Here is a 25,558-nt window from a genome sequence, read left to right as displayed (position 1 = left end):
TTCTAAAGAGATTCAGGTAGACTGATAGGCCAGTACCCACATGACTTTTTTTTTTTTTTTTAGCAAAAAACAGTCCGGGAGCTTCGATTACCTTCCCAAGCCCCTGATCATGGCCTCTCCCCTATCCATGGGAAAATGCATCCTTCCATCCCTCCCTGCTCCCACTGGAAAGCCCCCTGTCCACTCTGAGTTCCAAATCCCCCTCCCAACCCCCAATCAAGAACACTCTTTCCCTTTCCCTCTCCTTCCCTCCACACTTTCCAGCTGTCCAGTTAGGTCTGGACTCCTCCTCCCTGGGCCTACCTGCATCTCTGGTGTTCTTACCTTCGTTTTCTTTTGCCGTTTTCACGGGCTTCTTCTTGGCTATAACATTTGAAAAAAATTAAATATATATATATATATTTTTTTTTTTTCAGCAATGTAATTACCTTAAGACATGTTTTTGACTGTGGCAAAAAATAATCCTTTACGGTGGAATCAGCTTAAATTTTTGCAGATTTAATTAAAGTTTCAGTCTGATGCAATACAATTTAACTAGCCAGAAACTGCTTCTTTTTTTTTTTTTTGAAAATATGTTTATTGAGGAGTCAACAAGAGAGACCAAGAAAATACAAAAAAAAAAAGAATAGAACAATGGTCAACAAGAATACAAGGAACTCAGTCAGAAGCGCATAACACATCCAGCTTCTTATCAGTTACATCTCCTGTTTGGGGCTAACTGCTAAATTTTGGTGATATCCGATAAATGTCAAACTAAGACTGGCTATTTTGGGGATGTTCTGTGGGCAGATTTGACACTTGATCAGTTAAATGTTGATATTCAGCACTTAAGGGCAAATTCTATAAGAAGCGTTCAAAAGTTAGGCGCCTAATTAGGTACTGTTCAGTGTGATTCAAGTAAAATTGGGTGCTGTTTAATGAATCACGCTGAGCAGAACCTATTTTGGAGGCGCCCATGAAATAGGCCAGCCCTAGGCACAACTAAAAGTTAGGCGCCTAGCTGAGCACTTAAGCACGCTTAAGAGCAGCGATTATGCAACAAGGCACCTAACATGTAGCCACGCCCACGCCTAACATGAATAGCGCCTATTTTTTGAAGGCCGCCTAAATTTTTAGAGGCGCCTTGTTACAGAATCGCGCTTTCTTGATAGGTGCCTATGTTTCAATCAGTGCTGATTAAAAAGCTTAATTGAGCTTGTTACTTGATTTAGATAGGCGCCTATCTAGATGGGCGCCTCTGAAATAGGTGCCTAACATTAGGCACTGGTTACAGAATTTGAGCCTTAACCCCTCCCTCTTGCCCCAGGTACATTAGATAGATTGTAATCTCGCTGGGACAAGGAGAGAAAAATGCTTGAGTACCTGAATAAATTCATGTAAACTGTTCTGAGCTCCCCTGGGAGAAGGGTATAGAAAGTTGAATAAATAAATATATATTTTGAAAATGAGCGCCTTAATGACCTTATACCTTTTTCCAGGCCATATTGTAACGCAGTACTAGCCAAAAGGTTAACACGCAACAGTACAGCAAGACAGCGAAGAACAGTTTTATTACTAGTCTAGCTGATACCGATGTTAGAAAATGAATTTTTCCCTTATTCTCAAAAGTAGGCAGTGACATCAAATTTTTGGCATCAGAGGAAGTTAATTCCAGAAATGAGAGAACGCCCACACACACCTTGTCTCTTCTCCTTACTGAAGTCCGGGCTGCGTCTGGAGGGCCTCCAAACATGTGCGCGTGCAGGGTGATGACATCACAAGCATTGGCACATGCATGCGACATCATCACGTCACATCCACAAATGCTCGGTGGCAGCCCCATGCTCGGGGTCTTCCAAAACTGATGGGTTTTGAAAATCCGTCCGGACACCCAGACAGTCCTCTAAAAAGGGGACGTGTCCAGGTTTCCCTGGACAGTACACTGACAAGTCCACGCAGGACAATTGCGCACTGACAGGTGTGCCCTGGCAGTTGCACGCATGGACAGGTGCGTGCAGGATGATTGCGGTCCATCAATTGCACCCCGTGAATGATTCTGCCATAGGTGGATATCTGGAGGGCCCTGGTTTGTTTGGACTCCTCGGGCCCCGTTCCTTGGAAGGTTCCTCAAGCCCCTCCTGAGGGAGGAGGCTGGAGGAGTCTGGGTGGATTGGGGCCTTCTAGATATCCACTTATGTAAAGGGTTCCCATAATCATGATGCAAACCTTACCCTAGCACTAGATAGCAAGTGAATGTTTTAAATGTAGTGGGGGGGGGTTCTCCCCCTCAAAAAAGAGGGTTACTTTGTAACCCTCAAAAAGACAAAATAGTATCCACCGGTGGGGCGCATTTGACAGGTCACCTCCCATTCAGTGTGAGCATTTGTATTGTGCGCAATTGTCTGGGCGCATTTGTTGAAGCGCAGTTGTTGTGCGCGGATTTGTTGGGTCACCTTCTTGGACAAATTGTAACCCTATGTGGAATGTCCAAACTTAAAGAGAGCAAACTAGTACAGTGTGTTTCAAACACACGGTCCTCGTGCACCCTGGACGCTACTCGCATGGCTTTCGTGCCCATTGCTGGGGTGGTGTATTTATCATTGGTCTGGTATAAATTAATTATTTGCTGTATGGTAATTAATGTGCAAAAAATGTGTGTACAACAAGAAGGAAGCACTTAACTTCATCCCGACAGTTACTCGACAAACAACAAACACCGAATTGGGACATGATCGAAAGGTTCAAGATAATGAAGGGAATAGAATTAGTAGGGAAAGGTAGAGAGAACGAGAGGGCACTCTCTAAAATTAAAAAGGGATAGATTCCGTACAAACGTAAGGAAGTTCTTCTTCGCCCAGAGAGTGGTAGATCTGTAATGCTCTTCCGGAGGCTGTTATAGGGGAAAACACCCTCCAGGGATTTGAGACAAGGTTAGACAAGTTCTTGCTGAACCAGAACGTACGCAGGAAAAGCTAGACTCAATTAGGGCACTGGTCTTTGACCTAAGGGCCGCCGCAGGAGCAGACTGCTGGGACGATGGACTACTGGTCTGATCCAGCAGCGGCAATTCTTATGTTCTTATGTTCTTATGTTTATATATACTATGACAGGAATGAACCTGACTCCTAAGAGGTTTGTAAGATGGCCCAAAATCATAAAAGGAGAATAATAAACAAACATAACATAACATTGCACTTATAAACCACTTAACTGTAAGTTCAACGCAGTTGACAAAAGATTAGTGATAAAATAACATATGAAACATATAGCTTAATTCGACAGATACTTTAAAAAAAGATAAGTTTTCAATTGAGTTCTAAAATGTTTATAAGAACAAGCACTAAGCAACAATGGTCAAAATTTCTATCATAGAAAGCAGCCTGAAATGTTAAAGTATGTTCCAAAGATTTACCTCTTTGAGCCGATGGTAAAATTAACAAAGCGTGGGATCCTCTTCTATATTTATAGGATGTTATGAGGAATCTATCAGTCATATAAATTGGAGCAAGGCCATACATAACTTTGTAGCAGAGACAACCCAATTTAAACAAAACGCGAGCCTCTATCGGAAGCCAGTGCAACTCGCGGTAGAAGGGTGTCACATGACCATATTTCTTCAGACCATAAATCAGTTTTCTGCCGTTTTCGGAATTAGTCTAAGCCTAGCCATCTCTTTCTTGGTACATGTTAAATAGACTATATTACACTAGTCAAGAAGACTCGGCAACAATGATTGAACTAAAAATTTAAAGGCAGAAAACTCAAAATATGGCAGCTTCCATAATGTATAGTAACTCTTTTGTACCACAGCATCTACTTGCTTTTTCATGGTCAAATGTTAATCAATAACAACTCCCAGTATTTTAATCGTTGGATTAATTATGTACAATGTTGAGTCTATAGTAATTGATGGTTCATGTGAAATTTTGTGTGGAGATGCAACAAAAAATTTGGTCTTATCATGATTTAATTTAAACTTAAATTCCTGCATCCACGAATCCATCAATTTCAATATAGACTCAATCGTCTGAGTGATATGGGACAAAGCTGTATTACAAGGAATAATGATCGTGATGTCATCAGCATAGCTGAACAGCCTAGAACCCAGTTTATTCAAATGAAAGGAAACAACAGCAGACAGGTTAGGAGGAGCAGAATTTTTATAAGCAAATCCACATTTTGAAACAGTTCCTACCTTCATAGGTGTGTTACTACCACAGACATCATACATGAAGTCAGTATCCAAAAAAACAGAGAAGCAATTGCTATGACTTTTGGGTCTAAGTCAGATTCCACATGCTAGGCCATAATTAAATGCAATCAAATTAATGAGGCCTAATTCCTCTTCCTTTTCCCTTCCCCGGCCAAGGCTCAGAAGACAACAGAATCCATTCTCCTGCTTTCATTATGGTATGTACAATAATTACCTGGCTCTGTGACTTCTTTTCTAGGTTCTGCATCTGCTTCTTCAATGAATCAGGGAGTCATAAAGAAAGAGCAAAAGCATGAGTAATTAAAAAAAAAAAAGAAAAGACGTCTGGTCATCTTGACAAATAATCTTTTGTGATTAGAATTTTAATTTGCTAACAAATAGGCCTTTACTATGGCAATTCAGTTTGCATTCCCAGGGAATGATTCACATCAGTCAATCAGCTAACAGGTAAATTCAGATACAACTCACTTACCTGTCATTCAAAGAGCAGAAAAAAGGGGAAAAAAACACCATTTGAATTTAAATGTCAAGCAAGCCTCTGTCAGCAGGCTTTGCAACACATGTTTAGGGTGGCCGTGAAAATGTTTTCTCATGGATCTAAAATCCTTTTTGATAACAGCTTTCCCTTTGGTGAACTAAGATGCAGAGCACCGTGATTTCAATATAACATGCAAACTCTGCCAGGCACTTACTCCATTTTCATCCTTTTAAGCTTAGAGAGGAAAGAGAAGAGGATGTTATAAGATAGACTTGCCTAGTAACTGTAAATGCTGGGCAGTAGAAGCACTTAGCAGTTTCACAAATAAATGCATGTCTCTGGTTCAAGGATAGGAGTGGCTACCTTCGCTGTGTTATCAAAAACATATCATTAGAACAGATGGGAAAGAGTTGTTGACATAAGGGACAAGTCTACAACTGGAACCTCTCCGGAGCCTATTCTGGAAGAGAACCTGGATACCCACATTCCATTCTAGAATACTAAGGTAGCCTAGTGCCTAATATCTAGGGTTACTACAGCCTGCCCAGTTCCACCCTAGTCATTCCCCATTCTGCCCCAACCTCGCACCCTTCAACCTGTTCTCGTCCTCGGGACCGCGTCAAGAGGGCATCTGTGCATGCATGGATGCAATGTGATGTTAGATGCGTACATGTGACTTCAACGCGTTGCATCCGCGCATGCGCCCATGCCCTTCTGATATAGTCCCGAAGTGGACAAAGTGCCGGGTTTTGAAAAGCCATACGCTTGCCCAGACATGTCCTCTAAAAAAAAAGACATGTCCGGGTATATCCAGACGTCTGGTAACCCTACTAATATCTACCTGTCTGTAGCTAAACCAGCCACAGATCTGGTGTAAGTGCAAGAGCCTAAATTTGGTAGGGTTACGTACACAAACGCCCTGCCCATGTCCTGCTTATGTGTATGGTCCCCTTGCATTTACGTATGTGCTATATATGTTAAGCATGCTTAGGCCCCCCTGCTGGTACTTTCATGGGTAAGTGTAGAGTTACATGCATTTACCCCCAGATTCTATATACAGTACTAGGATGTGCATGCAGAATGGCACATCTATCTAATAGAAAAGATATTAGCAAGAAAGAACCTAATTTCTTTTTATAGTACTTTAAGACAGTACACTTTCAACACAGAATGTTTACCATTTTGTAAACACATTCCAGCAAATGTAATCTGTGTTTCAAGAGAATTGAACTGCCCAGTGTTTGCAATGATGAATAAATAAATAAATGCTGCCTCTTTGCTGTTTAGATTATTGACCCCATTTTGATGAGAAATTTAATTTCTCAGTTGTTTCATAATGGACATTACCTTATGAGATAAATGCAGCAATGTTATTCATTTGCTCTATAAACATTTGCGCTCTCCTGAGATGATGATTTAATGTTGAATGGAGTAGAGTGTTTTGCATATGAGCATAGCAGCCCCTCCTGTCACTGCTTTACCGATTCAGGAGTTTGACTTTTATGTACATGTGTTGCAAAAGGGTGCATTTGGTTGTGCTAATCAGATCCAATTCCAGAACTTTCTGATGGAAGTTTTTACATATCTCTGGCTATGCATAGTTCTCTGCAAACCCGCAGGAACGTGTAGGCCCTAAAATCTGGAACAACCTACCACTGTATCTTCGACAGATTTCATCCTACAGCTGTTTCAGGAAAATGTTAAAAGCATCTCTCTTTTCTCTATGATCACTATCCAATTGTAATCCAGAACCTTACAGTAATTATGCCGGAATTTCTGGCAAATCTTATTGTATGCCACAATGAATCCGTGCGGAAATTTGCGAGATATAAGAAACTGTATGGGTTTTCAGGATTTCCCCAATGAATATGCATGAGATCTATTTGCATGCACTGCTTTCAATGCATATTCATTGAGGAAATCCTGAAACCCCGACTGGAATACGGCTCTCGAGGACCGGAGTTACCTATCCTTGATTTAAATAGTTGAATGTGTGTGGATGTATTGAGTGGTGCTTAGATGGCAACTCTGGGTGTGAAGAACTAAGGCTGGTGCCAGGCAGACTTGCGTGGTTACACCCTAGCCAGCAGCTTAGCCATCCCCGCTAACTGTAACCCCTACCCTGGCATCCTGTTTGTCTGTCTTGATTGATTAAATGAGCAATTGGCCTTTATCTGCCATCATGTTTCTATTTTTCTATTAGATTCTGAGCTCATTTGTGCAGGGGCTATCTCCTTCATGACTCTGTACATCTGGTTGCGTTCTAGAAATAATTAATAGTAGTAGCAATCCCCCCCCCCCCACACACACACACGTACCAGCATTTTAGACATTTACCCTCCACAAGAGATGCATAAATAAAGGCACCTAGATTACAGAATTTTCATTTTTAATGCTGGAAACAATAATGTCACGCTTTTTACAATTTTGCTTCACAGTTCAATTAAGGCAACTGGAGTTCTTATTGCTTGGAAAACTGGGCAATGAATAATGCATTACAGTGATTGACATTTTGAGTCAGGCAGGGAATCATGACTACACAGCCATAACACACGACCCTATGCTGTCTTGGGAAAACTGCTTAATTACACATTTAGTTCTATTCATTTTAGCAATTTTTTTGTATAATAAACTTTGGGCATGATTAATGAGGCGTGGTTCATTTTTGCAGGTACCACATCATGGATGCATAGCATGAGGTGCAGAAAGTGCACAGCCTGTATTGTAAATGTGGCGGACATGCTCAGAAGCTCCCCTGCATTTACCAGACAGGGCAAACACGTCCTGCACAAGCCCATGTTACATGCCCAGCAGCTGAGGGGGAATTCTATGTTCTAGGCATCTGCATTTATGACCCCCTCTGTGCTATGATTAGTAGCACTTATGCATGTACATAAGCACATAAGCATGGCCTCTGCTGAGTCAGACCATAGGTCCATCATGCCCAGCAGTCCGCTCCCGCGGCGGCCCCCCAGGTCAATGACCTGTAGTGATCTATTACTCAAGAGCATTTTGTCTTGTATAGTAACCCTCTAATTGTACCCCTGGATTCCCTTACCCCTCAGGAATTCGTCCAATCCCTTTTTGAAACCCAAAACCGTACTCTGCTCAACCACCCCCTCTGGAAGCGCATTCCAGGTGTCCACCACCCTCTGGGTAAAGAAGAACTTCCTAGCATTTGTTCTAAAACTATCTCCCTTCAATTTTTTTGAGTGTCCTCTAGTTCTTGTTGCCCCCGCCAGTCTGAAAAATCTGTCTCTCTCTACCTTCACTATACCCTTCATGATCTTATAAGTTTCTATCATATCCCCTCTAAGTCTCCTCTTTTCTAGGGAAAAGAGCCCCAACTTCTCCAGCCTCTCAGCATACGAGAGGTTTTCCATGCCCTTTATCATTTTTGTCGCTCTTCTCTGGACCCTCTCGAGTATCGCCATATCTTTCTTTAGGTACGGCGACCAGTACTGGACGCAGTACTCCAGATGCGGTCGCACCATTGCCCTGTACAGCGGGAGGATAACTTCCTTGGTTCTGGTAGTGATACCTTTTTTTGATAATGCCCAACATTCTGTTCGCCTTTTTTGAGGCCGCTGCGCATTGTGCTGCCGGTTTCATTGTTTTATCCACCAAAACCCCCAAGTCCTTTTCTAGGTTGCCTTTTCCCAATGTCATCCCCCCTATCATGTAGTTGTACATCAGGTTCCCTTTCCCTATGTGCATAACTTTACATTTCTCCACATTAAAACTCATCTGCCATTTATCTGCCCACTCACTCAGTTTGTCCAGATCCCTTTGGAGTTTTTTACATTCCTCTACAGATCTAACCTTACCGGAGAGTTTTGTGTCATCCGCAAATTTTATAACTTCACACTTTGTCCCTGTTTCCAAGTCATTAATAAATATATTGAATAGCAGCGGTCCCAGCACTGACCCTTGTGGGACGCCACTTGTGACCCCTTTCCAGTCAGAATAGTGTCCCTTTACTCCTACCCTCTGTTTCCTGTTTGCCAACCAGTTTTTGATCCATCTGTGTATGTCCCCTTCCACCCCGTGGTTCCACAGTTTCCTTAGAAGGCGCTCATGAGGTACCTTGTCGAAGGCTTTCTGGAAGTCTAGGTATACTATATCTATGGGGTCACCTTTGTCCAAATGTCCGCTTATCCCCTCGAAGAAGTGCAGTAGGTTTGTTTGGCAGGATCTTCCAGTACAGAAACCATGCTGGCTTGTTCTCATCAGCTTATTTTTTTCTATGTGCTCACTGATACTGTTCTTGATCAATGATTCGGCCATCTTCCCTGGAACTGAGGTCAAGCTGACCGGTCTATAATTCCCCGGGTCGCCTCTGGTTCCTTTCTTGAAGATAGGTGTAACATTTGCTATCCTCCAGTCTTCCGGTATTACCCCTGTTTTCAGGGATAGGTTACAAATCTGTTGCAGTAACTCCGCTATTTCGTTTCTAAGTTCTCTTAGTATTCTTGGGTAAGTGTACACTTGCCTGCAAAACTGTCAGCAGAGTGCCTAACGCTATTCTGCAATGCTGTAGTAACTGACATAGGAGACCTTTCACTAAAGCTTAGGGCTCCTTTTACAAAGGTGCGTTAGGGCCTTAACGTGCGGAATAGTGCGCGCTAAAATGCCGCTCGCGCTAGCCGCTACCGCCTCCTCTTGAGCAGGCAGTAGTTTTTCGGCTAGCGCGCGCTATAGCGCACGCTAATCTTGTGCGTGCGCTAAAAACGCTAGCGCACCTTTGTAAAAGGAGCCCTTAGTGCATACTAATGAAATTAGCATATGCTAAATGCTTAGAAGCCCATTTTATATGCACCTCTTAGCATTTAGCATGCACTACTAAGGGGCCCCATAGTGAATAAGTGTAAGGGCAGGACAACATATTGAGAGCTATCCATGTTTATGCTACATTTTAGTATCTGAGTTATGCCAGGTCTAGGGCCAGTGTAACTACAGGCACGCAAATGTTAGGCATGCTGATACTGAGTTACGCAAGTATTCTATCACACTTCCTCGAGTTGCCTAAATGGAGGAACTCAGTCGCAGAATTGTCCCCATAGCACCGGTGTACCCATAGCAATGACAATGGAACAGTCCTAAACATTATAGGTGGTGCAACTTCACATGATTCCTCCCCAACAGAACCACCCTGATATGATCTACCCAGCCAATCCCAGTCGCTGATTAAAACCCCTAACATAAGGCCCCCCCCTGGCAAGAAATCCCCACACATTGACGTCCCCAATCAAGCCCCTTCATATTGAAACCCCTTCCCAAGATCAACCCCCTCCCTAAAGGAGAAGGGAGCCCTCTCAACTGAAGCTCCCCTACCATATCCTATCCCTCCTTTCCTTAACCTTCCCAGGAACCCACAGGGGGGCTTTCCTGGTAGCTAGGTAAGCAAGAGTGGGGACAGTTCCTCTCTGCTCCTGCATTGAAGCTACGCTGCTATGACCTGCAGCGGTAGTCTCACATACATACTATCACTAGGGCCCATTCTGCCATATAAGTGCAATCACTCTTGAGGTGTTGTTAAAAGTGCAATTGCCCTATCAGCAGTTGTGACAGCTAACGTGCAACACTGACCTGCACACTAGCTGTCAGTGCCAGCCACACCCCGTCACCACTCACGTTTTGCCCAAATCCCAGCCCTATCTGTACTAAGCAGCTAACATGGGATATTTTGCCATGCTGACTTATTGTAGTGAGCAGTAACCATTTGCACAGGAGAATGTGGCGCAGTGGTTAAAGCTATAGCCTCAGCACCCAGAGGTTGTGGGTTCAAACCCACACGGCTCCTTGTGACCCTGTGCAAGTCACTTAATTCTTCCATTGCCCCAAGTACATTAGATAGATTGCAAATCTGACAGGACAGACAGGGAAAATACTTGAATAAATTCATGTAAACCATTCTGAGCTCCCCTTGGAGAACAGTCTAGAAAATTAGATAAATAAAAAATAGTGGTCTAGTAGCCTTCCCCTTTGTCTTGTGTAAATCAGCTCCTAAATCTATCTAGGCCATTAAACAGATTTTGAGCAAACTACACATAATTAAGTGCATAACAAGTTATTAAAAAACAAAACCCCATCCTCGTACACTGTGCAATTAAAATACAGCCAGAAATGACCACAAACCTCTTAATATTGCACCAACTTAATTTACTTGGTTAACAACATACACATTGTTTCAAGAAATGTAAATATATCAAAGCTTCACATTACAGGATTGCCACAGCCTTTGCTCTTCTAACTGAAGCGAAAGCAGAGTTCATATATAACACACGTAAGGCGAACAATGAGAGAAATCAGCGTCCTCCTAGAAATGAAGTACAGACAGCCTTGCGAGTCAAGGGATGCTGTTAGGATGGATCAAGCAGGGGACAAGTGCTAGATTCTCAGTGCAGCATTTTATTATTTTAGTTAAACAGTTGTTTGGCTGAAATAGCACACACAGAGATAATTAACTACTACTGTCAAAAGCCCCACTGGCTCTTCTTAAAGATGAGATCCAAATTTAAATTATGTGTATTAGTGTTCTGGACTTTACAGGAATACCCCCACCCATCCAAACGCATGTATTATATGATTATAACATCTGGCTGATACAAGTACACTTTGGTTTAAATTTTCATTTTTTGATCTTTAAGGGAGTGTGATATAAGGTCTATATTAACTTTATCATTTCCATATTAAGCAGCTACATGATGGAGAGTTGTCAATTGAAATTAAACAATTATCCCTCTGTAGACTGATCCAGAAAGCTTTGAAAATATTTTTATTTCAGAATTTGGTATTGAATAAGCCTAAATAGTTTTAAGTTAAGGCTGTTAATTCCTAGGTATTCCTTGCTTCTTTTATGTAAACCACTTTGGATTTTGTATGTAGATATAAGTATTTTTAATGAAATGTAAAAGCTATCATTGCTAGGGACAAACATAAGAACATAAGCAATGCCTCTGCTGGGTCAGACCTGAGGTCCATCTTGCCCAGCAGTCCGCTCACGTGGCAGCCCAACAGGTCCAGGACCTGTGCAGTAATCCTCTATTTATACCCTTCTATTCCCTTTTCCAGCAGGAAATTGTCCAATCCTTTCTTAAACCCCAGTACCGTACTCTGCCTTATAACGTCCTCTGGAAGCGCATTCCAGGTGTCCACCACACTTTGGGTAAAGAAGAACTTCCTGGCATTTGTATTGAATCTGTCCCCTTTCAACTTTTCCGAATGCCCTCTTGTTCTTTTATTTTTTGAAAGTTTGAAGAATCTGTCCCTCTCTACTCTCTCTATGCCCCTCATGATCTTATAAGTCTCTATCATATCCCCTCTAAGTCTCCTCTTCTCCAGGGAAAAAAGACCCAGTTTCTCCAATCTCTCAGCATATGAAAGGTTTTCCATCCCTTTTATCAGTCATGTCGCTCTTCTCTGAACCCTCTCGAGTAACGCCATATCCTTCTTAAGGTACGGCGACCAATATTGGACGCAGTATTCTAGATGCGGGTGCACCATTGCCCGATACAGCGGCAGGATAACTTCTTTCGTCCTGGTTGTAATACCCTTCTTGATTATACCTAGCATTCTATTCGCTCTCTTAGCAGCCGCTGCGCACTGTGCCATCGGCTTCATTGACGTGTCCACCATTACCCCCAAGTCCCTCTCTTGGGTACTCTCATTCAATAGCATCCCTCCCATCGTATAGTTGTACCTCGGGTTTCTGCTTCCCACATGCAATACTTTACATTTCTCAACGTTGAACTTCATTTGCCATCTTGTCGCCCATTCTTCTAGTTTGTTCAAGTCTCTTTGCAATTTCTCGCAGTCCTCTTTAGACTGAGCTCCCCTAAATAGTTTGGTGTTGTCCGTAAATTTTATTATCTCACACTTCGTCCCTGCTTCTAGATCATTTATGAATATATTAAATAGCAGCGGCCCGAGCACCGAGCCCAAACATTCATTGTTTGGTATTTTTATGGTCTAAATATTTTACACTGAGTTTGAGAGCCTACCAGTGCTTAACAAACAGTGTTGTTTAGAGAATCCGGGCCTTCTTTCCTGTTTTAGCATAACTGGGTATATATGTGTACAGTATATGTGGGTAGGCATGAACACTTAGCCAGCTATAGAGCTGGTTTAAATGCTTGTGTCTAAATGCTGGAGATATGCATATAACTTAAACATGTGGGGGCGGGCTGCTGGGCTAGTAATGCTATTCTTATGTTCTCTTTGGGTTTTGGCCAGGTACTAGTGACATGGATTGGCCACCATGAGAACGGGCTACTGGACTTGGTGGACCATTGGCCTGACCTAGTAATGCTATTCTTATATTCTCTTTGGGTTTTGGCCAGGTACTAGTGACCTGGATTGGCCACCATGAGAACGGGCTATTAGGCTTGATGGACCGTTGGCCTGACCCAGTAAGGCTATTCTTATGTTCTTATGTTGCTTCTAGTATTCTATATGCTACATATGTTTGAATCTTGCCCAACCTCTATGTGTATGCTCACCTGTCAAACACATACAAGCATTATGTAAGATATGAGCATATTGTTCAACGTGCAAGCTGATTTTTTGGCACTGAGGTGCTTATGTGCACACATTCATGCTGGTATTACTAAATTCTTCTCCCCCCCAACCCTATTCCCACCACAGAGCAGCACTAGTTCTTATGGAAGTTACATCTAACATCTGCTTTCCAGACAAGGCTGCTATAGTACTTAACCCAATGGTGTAGCGAAAGTGAGAATCACCCGGTGCGGTGGTGCCCCTCCTCTGCCCCCCCCCACCTCTACACGCTCCTTCCCCACTCACTCCTGCTGCACACGCGCTGCTTCCCTTCCCCCATACCTCTGTAATGTTCCTGGTACGAGCAACAATCCTCAAGCTGCTGTCACACCAGCGTCGGCTCTTCCTCTGACATCACTCCCTAGGCACATCAGGTTGAGAGTTGTTATTTGTGCCAGGAACATTAGAGCTACGGGGGAAAGGAAACGGCAGGCAAGGATGACAGTGGGGAGGGGAGAAGGAACAGGATGGGTGTCTGCACCTTCACCAAGATGGCACTGGGGTGGACTGCCCCCTCCCCCCCACTCACTCTAGTCCTTCAGTACCACAAGGTGGTCAAGTTTTCACATGTTGGATAGCTTTGCATTATACTGGGTCTCTAATGAATGTAAATCTGTCCCATGCATATTCATTGTGGATAAGCCAGGTGTGCCACTCAGACCGGGTTGAGAAATACTGCTGTAGGGTCATTCCATATGAAGTGGACCAGGGGGGGGGTCCACGCTCAACCTCCTCCAAATTGAACAACATTTTATGTTGATGTTCCCTAAGGTCTCAAACAAAACCATGCAACATTTTTTTGGCTGGATCTCTATTGGTTCGAGACTTACAGGCAGATGAATGGAGGTCACCTTCAGAGTGCCATGCTCCTCATAACACATAACAGCCACTTTGTCCTGGCACTGCAGCCCAACAAAACCTATCAGGGGACTGAAATTTTTGGGATTACTACAAATAAGTTCCTGTGCAAAGTCTGGAACTTAATATGAGCTTGCCTCCCTTTTTATGGGCCAGCAAACTATACGGGAAATGCTATAATAAGAAATATAAGGCCTACTTTGACTGCTCCTGACCTATACTTTGGTTCAGGCCATAAATGGACCAGTAGTCATGGCCCATGGCATATGTCTAGGATTTGCACTAGGTGGCTTTGAAGCTAACTGGAAGCAAAGATATAATGACAAAGATGTGATGTTACTTTTTTTATACACTAATAATAAGATGATACTTATAAATTCTCCAACTCACATCACCTTAATGTCTAAACCAGCAATAAATTTCAGCATTATCATTTAAATACTAAAAATAGGTTTCTACGTGAACGCTCAGACCCATAACCAAACTCTAATGAAAAATCACGGAATCAGTTATAATAGAGACCATCATTTCTTGTTCACAGTCTCAGCCATCTGCTATTAATCACTTAAGAATACAAGAATGTTGCTATGCTCAAACAAAGACACAGCATACTTTTCTGATATGCAGAGTGGCATTGCTGGTACTCTCTAACTGCTCCGGGTACATGCTTAAATTACAAGGTAACAAATGCTGTCTCCAAGTTTCCGAACCCCCCTCCCCCAATGCTGTCTCTAAATTTCCAACCCCCAACCTGGATTTCACAGTTGGCTTCTTCAGGAGGGGACACGGGAAGAAAAACTCCCAAACCAGACAGACAGACTACTCATGGCTCATTACATTTTTATATACATTTACACTATTTTTTTTTTTAGCACATATATCTCTACTATGTAGTTTTTAATTTTTTTTCTCATTTGTGTTTTTTGAAAGAACATCATTTTTGCTATAAAAGTTATCCTATTTCATCTTTGAACCAACCTCAGAATTAAGGTTCTGAAGACCAACATATTAAGTTCAAGCTATTGTGTATTGTATTTAAGCCATGACATTTGAAATCTCCATTGTATTTGGCAAATAATTTGGTAAGATAAAGTCAACAGAGATCCTTGCGCTCGTCTAGCGCAATTGGTATCATAAAGTTGTCTCTCGTGAGAGGCAGAGCTTTTTCTTATGTAGGTCCTGCATTACGGAATTCTTTGACAAATTCTTTGATGGTTTGTCATATTTGTCATTTCATAAGCTGTTGAAAACAGAATTATTTCAGGAATATTATAGAAACAAACCTTGACTAAAGGATTTAGCAATGATTGACTTGATTCTGTTAATTTGAACTATTGCCTTTTTTATGTTTTTTTAAAATAGATTTTGTGTAGTGACTGTATTGTATTTTAATAAGATTTTTATTGTACTTATATCAATAGCAATAAAACAAATAATCAATCCAATCCAATCCAATATACCATTGGCATGCGTGGATACACTACAGAAAGTTATTTAGAGCCATATTTGGCGCCCTATTGTATAATATGCAAATGATCTAGAGATGTGACATTTTACAATGTAGCTGAGACTTGGGAGTACTGGTCGACAAGTCGATGAAGCCATCCGCGCAATGTGCAGCGGCGGCGAAAAGGGTGAACAGAATGCTAGGAATGATTAAGAAAGGGATAACAAACAGATCGGAAAAGGTTATCATGCCGCTGTACTGGGCCGGTACATCCTCACCTGGAATACTGCGTCTAGCACTGGTCGCTGTACATGAAGAAGGAAACAGTGCTACTCGAAAGGGTCCATAGAAGAGTGACTAAAATGGTTAAGGGACTCAAGAAGTTGTCATACAGTGAGAGATTAGAGAAACTGGGCCTCTTCTCCCTTGAAAAGAGGAGACTGAGAGGGAACATGATCGAAACATTCAAGATAATGAAGTAAATAGACTTAGTAGATAAAGACAGATTGTTCACCCTCTCCAAGGTAGAGAGAACAAGAGGGCACTCTCTAAAGTTAAAAGGGGATAGATTCCATACAAATGTAAGGAGTTCTTCTTCACCCAGAGAGTGGTAAAAAGCTGGAATGTTCTTCCGGAGGCTGTTATAGGAGAAAACACCCTCCAGGGATTCAAGACAAAGTTAGACAAGTTCCTGCTGAGCCAGAACGTATGCAGGTAAGGTTAGTATTAGTTAGGGCACTGCTCTTTGACCTAGGGGCCGCCGCTTGAGCGGACTGCTGGGCACGATGGACCACTGGTCTGAGCCAGCAGCGGCAATTCTTATGTTCTTATTTGGAGGAAGTGAAGTGTGACAATTTTCAAAATTGGTTCACTTGACATAGAATGACCCTAAACTGTCTTATTGTACGTATATTTAAAAGGAAATAAAGAAAAAAAAAACCCCCAGAAAATATATAGAGGCTATGAAAGCAACATGACAATGAATTTGAAGCAAAATGGCCTTGCAGGGTACCATATCAGAGCAGCAGAAGACTGCATGCATGTTTCAGTCATAGAACTGAGTAAATTGTTACATACTTGGTACTGCTTTTGGTTTGGCTGGAAAGTTAAAGAAATCAAAATATAATATTACGTGTACAGAAAAACATCCTTAAAATAACCATTGCTAATACAGTTCTTCGTTTTTATCTAATTCTGAACAGGTAGTTTTTGTATTTGATATTCAAAAGGATTTAATTGGAAAGGAGAAGCTTCGGCCTGGTTAAATCATACTGAGTGATCAGGAGGAGATATCCCATGGGTTCACTGTGGCACTGTGTGGATAGAGCCAAGGAGGTCCGAAGACAGAGTTGGGATGCTCCCAGAAGTTATGGAGATACCAGCAATATTCCGTGTCGATGCCTGTATATCTAACTGGGCAAGTAGGACAACATAAATAGGAGTCCTAACTTTTTCCATTTAGCTAAGATAGATGCAGTACTGAATATCAGCCATATCTGCATATCTTCCACATAGCACCACTGACCAAAATATTCAATGCTGGCAACTGGATAAGGCTCAGCACTGAATATTTGGCTCTAACTCTGCTGGTGGTGGTCAGTGTTTAAAAAAACAAAAAAAGCTCACTGCCACTGGCTCAACATTGATTGGATAATTCATATCATATTCCTATTATTACTTCTTGATGTGATTTTAGACTGAAAAACTAACATATTTCCTGGCAAAATATGAGCAGAGGTACGTACCAGCTTAAAACAAGTGGATAGGTGTGTAGTGGCTATACCCTTATATGACAGGTGTCCTCAAATCCATTTCTCAAGGCTCACACCTAGCCTGGTTTTTAGGATTTCCACCATGAATATGTATGAAATCTGCATGCAATGGAAGCAGTGAATGCAAATAGAACTCAAACATATTCATTGTAGAAATCCTGAAAACCAGGAAGGGTTATAGACTGAGGACTGGATTTGAGGATCCTTGTTATATGACACTAAGGGCTCCTTTTACAAAGCCACTCTAGGGCCTTAACGCGCAGAATAGTGTGCGCTAAATTGCTGCGTGCGCTAGACGCTACTGCCTCCTTTTGAGCAGGTGGTATATTTTCGGCACTAATCCTGTGCATGCTTTAAAATCGCTAGCGCGGCTTCGTAAAAGGAGCCCTAAGGTACTGTACCTGCTAATCATGCAAATACCAATGAATTCTCCTTTCTGGTGAAAAATGTCATCATTCCTTATTCCTCATGTGCCACTATGAAATGTCACTAGATCAGTCAGAACAATATTCAAATGAGCACCTAGATCTGCCTACTTAATCACAGCCTACCCCTTTCTTAATCAAGGAGTCTATTTTTCCAAGGTGCATCCAATTATCTGTCATATTAATTTCAAAATGACACTTCTATCCCACAGAGCTTTCTGTTATGGTGCCTTATATACCTAGCACCCTGTTATAAAATTTCCCCCTAAGTTCTGAGATCAGACAAAGAAAAAATGTTGGGAAAAATTGATTTAGCAGATGATGTTAGAATTAGGTGCCCTTTACATGTGCACTCCAGCCCATCTTATCCATTCCAGCCATCGAAGCCCTCCCCAGCCCGTCCTGTACTGAATGTCCATATATGGGACACAGACCATGCAAATCTGCCCAGTAATGGCATTAGTTCTTCTATATATACCATTATATTCTGATTAGAGATCCTCTGTGTTCATCCCACGCTTCTTTGAACTCTCCGTACAGAAGAATTACTCTTGAGTCTACCACCCCTCAACCTCAGATTATGCCCTCTGGTTTTACCATTTTCCTTTCTCTGGAAAAGATTTTGCTCTACATTAATACCTTTCAAGTATTTAAACATCTGAATCATATCTCTCCTGTCCTTCCTTTCCTCAAGGGCATGCACATTCAGGGCTTCCAGTCTCTTCTCAAATGTCTTTTGGCACAAACCTCCTACCATTGTAAATGTAGATGAACAAGGTAACTGAACCAATTTGTCTGTTTATGGCTAACAAACAATTAGTTCTAATTAAAGTTACTTTTTATCACCAGTAGTGAATAATTGGGGCGAACATTTGAGAAAGAATTCTGCTTCTGATCTTTTGAGGGTATACTGGATGTATACCTCGCACTGATTTCCCCCACACTCTGTCAAAATATTAAAATAGTACTAAAAGTGCACTATCCACTATTCTCAGTAAGGAGTAACTATGGATTGATCTGTAAAAATCAAACCAACAGAGCAAAGTGTAATAAGATGTCAACTACACAATTGGATTTTCCCATTAATGCAAAGGTCCTCTAAACTGTGAACCTGAAATTAGCTAACACCCAGGTAGCATCCTTTTTGACCCAGATTATTGGAAAGTGGATCGCTCAGTGACAAAGGCCGTATGTCATTAATTTACCTGGTTTTGTTTGTGGAGATACTTTTTCATGTTTTAATTCTTGTTCTACAAGAAAGAAGAAACATGGAAAATCAGATTTATTGCACAGAGCCAAAGAAATAGTGGCATAGATACATAAGTTCAAAAATTTGATATCATAAAGACAGAGGAACTCCCACGCCTGCAGAAAACTAGGAAGAGCTCTGCTTATCGTAGCTTTAAAGAAGGTATATGGAATTGGTAGAGGATCCTTGGCTATCTCCAGGAGATAGGGTAGTACCAATATCAGGAAAGAAGAGCAAATTACCTTTCTTGTCCTGGGAAGGCAAGCAAGGGTGGGAGGGCAGGGAAGGAGATTTAATTTCTGGAAAACAAGCAGTACATCATGTAGCCATAGTGGACCCTTTATCTGGAGGGACATTAGGGGAAATGCAACAACCCATGGAGGTAGAAGCTGCCTGTCGTTGCTAAATAGGGCCAGGGTTGGCCGAAGGGCAGTGAATTCCCAAAGAGAATCTTCAACCATGTGCCCCACAGGGTTGGCTCAAGGATCTACCATAATCTGCCCCTTTCCCTCCCTGCTTTTGGGTCATTTCCTTCCTTCCTATTTCCTGTTGTACTAGTCCTGAGTTAAACAAAAGCAGAGATGCCAAGTCACACACATTAGGCATGTAACACACGCATTTGGCTGACCTCAAATGCTCATATGCCAAGTACTCCTTTCTACATGCATTCATTTAAAAAAAAAAATTGCTTATATGCCGCCTATCTACAAATCTGGGCGGCTTACAGATAAAACAGATAAAACAAAAACATTTAACATCATACTCCAAAACTTATAACAAAATCAAGAACATACTTGTAAAAATAAATGTGCTTTATGCTGTTTTCAAAATGTAGTCAGAGAATCGATTGCTCTTAGGTTCCTTGGTAGCACATTGTACATAGAAGGACCTGCTACCATAAAAATTGTTTCCTTAGACATGCCAAGCCTAGCTTGTTTGAAACTTGGGATGTCATGAAGAGCCTGACTACTCAAGCATAAGAAACTCCCTGGAACATGCACCCTCAGAGTAGTGGCCAAATATAATGGATGTCTATCCAATAATATTTTAAAAAGTCAGTTACATTTTTTAAACGAATATACCAGGTAATCGGTACCAAATGAAGTTGTTTTAAAAAAATGGAGTAATGAAATAACATGACTGCAGTGTGAAGAATCAATTATTATTTGAATAGCTTAATTCTGAACTACTTGTGATGCTCTTGGATCCTTCTTTGATAGGCCTAGCAACAAGGGATTGCAGTAATCAAAAAGAGGATATATAAAAGCCACCTGTAATCTGACTTATTTCTACATCTCACTTCCACTTTCCTCCTGCTCCTTGTCTGTGGTCCAGCCTCTCCCCATCTCTCTCAATCCCCTCCTCATGGTCTACTTTTAAACTTGACTTCTATAAGTCACTGGCAGCAACAGTGATTTTATAGGCACTGCCTATGGCCAGCTCCAGAGCCTTTTCTTTGCCATGTCCTGTCTCTTCTGATGGAACTTCCTCTTTCTGTGCAGGCAGGAGGCAGCAGCAGAGAAAAGACTCCAGAGCTTCTCTAGAAGACAAGTTTAAAGATAAATGGAAAGGGGGTGGGGGGGGGGGGCTGAGAAAGAGGGAGAGGGGCTGGACCATGGGCTGGATGGAGAGGGGAGTGGAGAGAGAGATGCCGGATCTGTGGCAGAGGGGAGGAAGAAAGATGCTAGACAAGGGGAGGAAGAGAAGAAAATGGAAAAGTGTTTGATCTGTGCTTAAATAGGAGGGAGGGAGAGTGATGCTGGACAACAAGGGGGAGGGAGGGAAGATAAAGGAAAATATTTTAGATGAAGAGGAGGGAGAGAGATGCTGAACTATGGGAGAGAATGAAGAAAGAGAGGATAGATGTTGGACAGAGGGTCAGGGAAGGAGAAGAGAGAGCGAAAGATGCTGGACCATGTTGAGGGGGTGGGGAAAGACAGCTGAAAAGAGAGGTAGATATGTTGGATCATTGGGAGGGGGAGGGGGAGGGAGAAGGAGAGATGCTGGCAATGTATGTGGTAAGCAACTCCCCTGTGCAGTAAATGCAAGGCAGGTCTAGGGCATACGCTCTCAATTTACCACTCAGGCTTCAAACTTACCACACCATAACCTTTGCATTTAAGCTATGGTAAGTGCTAAAACTTATTACACTTTAGTAAACATGAACATGGCCTATGGTCAATAATATTCCCAGCTCATATAACATGCTGTGGCACAACCTAAAAAAAGCAAGTATACTTTTAGAAGTATATTAACTTATCTCAGGTTGTCTGTTTCTAGCATTAAACAAATTGCCCAGAAATTTAAAGTACTAGTTAAATCAAAAATTGGGCAATTATGGTCTTCAGGGACCACAACCCAGTCAGGTTTTCAAGACAGCATGATGAATATGCATGAGGCCTATTTGCATACAATGGAAGCAGTACATACAGACTGATCTCATGCATATTCCCTGGCCTACATTTCCAGTGCCTACCTTTGCCAGAGGTGCGATTCTGTACCTGATGCCTTCACATGATTGACATGTGATCGCCGGCTGCACTGGTTACAGAATTCAGGCCAATGACTTCATATGGGAGTAGGGTTACCAAATGGTTCCAGAAAAAGGAGGATGGATTGAGACATCCAGGTTAAACCGCCTGCCACGCTAGTACCTAATGCCTCCATTGATGAGGCGTTAGGATTTTAGGTTGCGCGGGGGTTAGTGCGTGATAAAATGTCCAACGCGCTAAACCCCCGTAGCGCGCCTTGATAAAAGGAGCCCTTAGTAACTCTAGATGGAAGGAGCTGGAAATGAGGCAACCTTTTAAATGCTGGCATCTTACATTGTCTCCTGCCATTTTGAATACTGCAGTGGTCTTGGAACAGAGGAGTATCTTGATGCAGCTTATGTGAAACAGGGATTCCCTGTCAGACATTTTTCATGGATGTGCTATTAACAGTGAATTCTGGAAAATTTCCAGATAAGCTTTTTTGAGTTTTGCTGTTAAGGAATGACTGAGATTTAAGATGTTTTGTGGCAAGCACTGTGATGTACTGCTCTAGCACTTGATAGAGCCATACCGACTATTCAGTGCAACTTGCTAGTTTCGTCAACAGGAAGCCTGAGGTCATGATGCCATTATACAGAGCCATGGTGAGACCTCATCTAGAATACTGTGTGCAATTTAGGAGGCCACATTACCGTAAAGATGTGCTCAGAATTGAGTCGGTTCAGCGGATGGCCACCAGGATGGTTTCGGGGCTAAAGGGTCTCTCGTACGAAGAGAGACAGAACAAATTGCAGCTCTATACTCTCGAGGAGCGTAGGGAGAGGGGAGACATGATTGAGACATTTAAGTACATCACGGGACGGGTCGAGGTGGAAGATGATATCTTTCTTCTCAGGGGACCCTCGAACACAAGAGGACATCTGCTCAAACTCAGGGGAGGGAAGTTTTGTGGAGACGTCAGGAAGTACTTCTTCACGGAATGAGTGATAGAGCATTGGAACAAGCTTCCAGTACAGGTGATCGAGGCCCGCAGTATCCCAGACTTCAAGAATAAATGGGATATCTATGTGGGATCACTGCGAGAGTCAAACCAATCAATAGGGTCGCTAGGATATAGACTTAATAGAGCAGGTCAGTAGAGTTAAGGGGGTCAGTAGACTTAAAAGGGGGTCAATGGTATGGGCAGACTTGATGGGCTGTAGCCCTTATCTGCCGTCATCTTTCTATGTTTCTATAGGAGCCACACAAACTCAGGTGGAAAACGCCTATTTTTCGCTGGCTTTTAAAAAGCCTTGGTAGAGGTTTCTACTTCAGGCGGGCAAAGTAAATGCTCCAACGCTCATAGAATTTCTATGAGTGTCGGAGCATTTACTTCGCCAGCCTGCAGTAGAAACCTCCATTGTAGTTTTGTAAAAGTATAGTTACTTATCTCAGATTGTCTGTTTCAGCATTAGCCAAATTGCCCATGAATTTAAAGTACTAGTTAAATCAAAAATTGGGCAATTATGGTCCTCAGGGACTACAACCCAGCCAAGTTTTCAAGACTGCATGATGAATATGCATGAGATCTATTTGCATAAAATTGAGTTTTTCTGTGACAGATGATTTTTTATAAAAACACTGGCTTGTTTATGCCTGAGTGTATGTGAGTAGAAATTGAGGTATTTTTTTCTTCAGTTTTAGACATTTATATTTTTTAGAGACTACTGGTATTGAGTTTTGAGCAGTCCTGGTTCTAACATTTTTTTTTTGGGGGGGAGGGAAACTATTGTTGTGGGTTGATGACAATGTCCTGTGTGTCATAATATTTGCTTGAGTATTTTTATTGTTTCAGGCAGCATTTAGGAAAAGTAGCTTTAAGTGAATTTCCTTTTATGCCGAGTTGTATTCAATTCTTGGACAAAGGCTTGCATCGTACTTCCACGTCCATCCTGATAGTGCATCCGTTTTTGAATTTGTTCTCATTTATGTTATGGAAAACATGGAAGACAATGGAGATATATCAACTCACATTCACCACAAGCAGTTTGATAGAAAACATGGCCTACCAGGTTTGATCCGAGGAGATGTTTTTTCCTGTCTCTTGGCTTCTTCCTCTACAGAAAAATAAGCAAAAATGAAGTCAGTAACTCTTGTCCATGCAGTAATTCATACAATATTTTACACAAAGGTTCTCTCTACTGACTTTAAAATCTACTATCATACTATAGAGTAGACTAAGAATTAAAAGGCAGATAATAAAATTTACCGGAATTTTTACTGTATGAATCAATGCAAAACAAGTTCAAATAATGGTATCTATAAATGGTATCTGCGCTTGTTTAGGCACTTTTTAAAAGCAAAGCTACATATATAGGGCTCTTTTACTAAAGTACTGTATAATAAGCACTTAACCCATGGTTAAAGTCTGGAAACAGGTTCTTGCGCATAAGGACTTTTGGACATGGAAGCATTAGCCAACTAGCGTGCTACACCTCTTGTGTGCATGTTACTTTCACTGGCTAATGAGTTAACACGGAAGGATGTAATGCCTCTAAATGGAAGAAGGTTTCTATATTTCTATGTTTTTATCACGTATTAACTCTCAGCAAGTGCCATGTGCTAATGGGAACATTAATGCACAACTTGCAATAAAAAATACTGGGAATGCATTATTCTTGATGCAGCATTAGTTTTGGGCTTTTTTTTTTGGGGGGGGGGGAAATGCTATAGATGGCGCCTTAACTTAGGCACCTAACCAGTGTCTAAGAGGGAAATGTCATTTCGAACGGTATTTAAGTATAAAATAAAAGCTCCTACCAGCATTTAAACAAATGGCACTGGCTAATGCCGGAAGTGGCATTAGGCACCGGAAGGCACCTTCGGAAGTGCGATTCATGTCAAAGGTAGGCGTTAGAAATTTAGGCCTGGAAAGCCCTGGCCTACATTTCTGGTGCCTATCTTTGCTGGAGGCGCGATTCTCTAAACGTGATTTACATGAGATTGGCAAGCCACTTGTAAGACGGCTGCTGACAACGGCACCGTTTAGAGAATCCAGTTTGAGCATTAAAACCTACGTTAAAACACGTTAAGCCTAAAACTTAATGCATTTTAGCAGAAGGGCCCTTAAGTGATGAATATTTGACTCTGTCTCTCTTAAACTACCACGGTAACATATCTAAACCTCAATGGGAAAAAGTATGTAGATTGTTGATATATGCAGATAGTTTTACCCGTTTGGCAGGGGAAGGGGGGAGTAATTTTGTAAAGATTTTTCATGTAAAAAACTTGGGACCACCCAGGCCCCATCCAGTATTGTCTTTTAAATGTAGAAAATGCCTTTTATAAAAAATGGCTGCTATATATGTGCATATCTGATCATCAAGCTGAATACAAGCAGGCATTCCTGGGTCCATTGTTTGTGTGGAGCAGCAGATGCTGTACATGTTTTATAAAACATGTGAGTACACATTTAAGTGACTGTTCTCATTTACATCTGGGCAGATGCATGTTGGCAATTTGATGAGTTGGCATCTCTTTTAGGCAACCTGATGCCAGATTCTTTTATAGCATACAAGCATTATCTGGAATCAGCATACGTTTCTCTTGCAGTTATATCAGTCACAGACCTTGCCTAACTATTGGTCTTGTGTGTATAGGTCTTTCCTATAACTAGAGTTCTTTTCTTATTATTCCCTTGATTGTAACTTTGTAAATTCCTCTATGTTCTATGTTTAGCGGTACAGCAAATTTTAATAAATCATCATAATCATAACACATCATTATCAAATGTGTCAAGGGCTTGCCTAACCCACTGTATTTTATAAGATTATGGATATAAGTGGCAGTTCTACTCATGCCCTTCTCATGATCTACCCATGTGAACACTTTACACGAGTCCTCTAAAGTGTAAACCAGAAACTAGCTGACATTCTTTTTCACCCAGGTTATTGAAAAGTGTGGCACAAAGTTGAACATCATTAATTTACCTGGTTTAGTTTGCAAAGACACTTTTTCATGTCTTAATTCTTGTTGTACATGAAAAAAGAAGCCCAGAAAAATCAGATGTATTACAAAGAGACACGGAAATGCTGACACACATATATT

General features: G+C 41.7%; 1 protein-coding gene across 46 annotated transcripts in view; it reads right to left on the bottom strand.

Moving 5' to 3' along the window:
• TRDN (triadin) overlaps positions 1-25,558 on the bottom strand; it is a 597,259-nt gene that overhangs the window by 30,051 nt on the left and 541,650 nt on the right. For 38 of the 46 annotated variants that reach the window (XM_033935829.1, XM_033935818.1, XM_033935819.1 and 35 more), the window contains 6 exons: positions 25,441-25,479; positions 23,521-23,568; positions 18,937-18,981; positions 16,612-16,632; positions 4,407-4,445; positions 325-363 (listed from right to left, as the gene is read on the bottom strand). In XM_033935829.1, the coding sequence (XP_033791720.1) occupies positions 325-363; positions 4,407-4,445; positions 16,612-16,632; positions 18,937-18,981; positions 23,521-23,568; positions 25,441-25,479 (231 nt within the window). The remainder of the gene's footprint in view (positions 1-324; positions 364-4,406; positions 4,446-16,611; positions 16,633-18,936; positions 18,982-23,520; positions 23,569-25,440; positions 25,480-25,558) is intronic. The other 8 variants (XM_033935830.1, XM_033935831.1, XM_033935846.1 and 5 more) reach the window with 3 other exon arrangements.

Source organism: Geotrypetes seraphini, chromosome 3, assembly GCF_902459505.1.
Source record: "Geotrypetes seraphini chromosome 3, aGeoSer1.1, whole genome shotgun sequence".
Taxonomy (NCBI): domain Eukaryota; kingdom Metazoa; phylum Chordata; class Amphibia; order Gymnophiona; family Dermophiidae; genus Geotrypetes; species Geotrypetes seraphini.
This window is presented reverse-complemented; position numbering and strand designations above follow the sequence as displayed.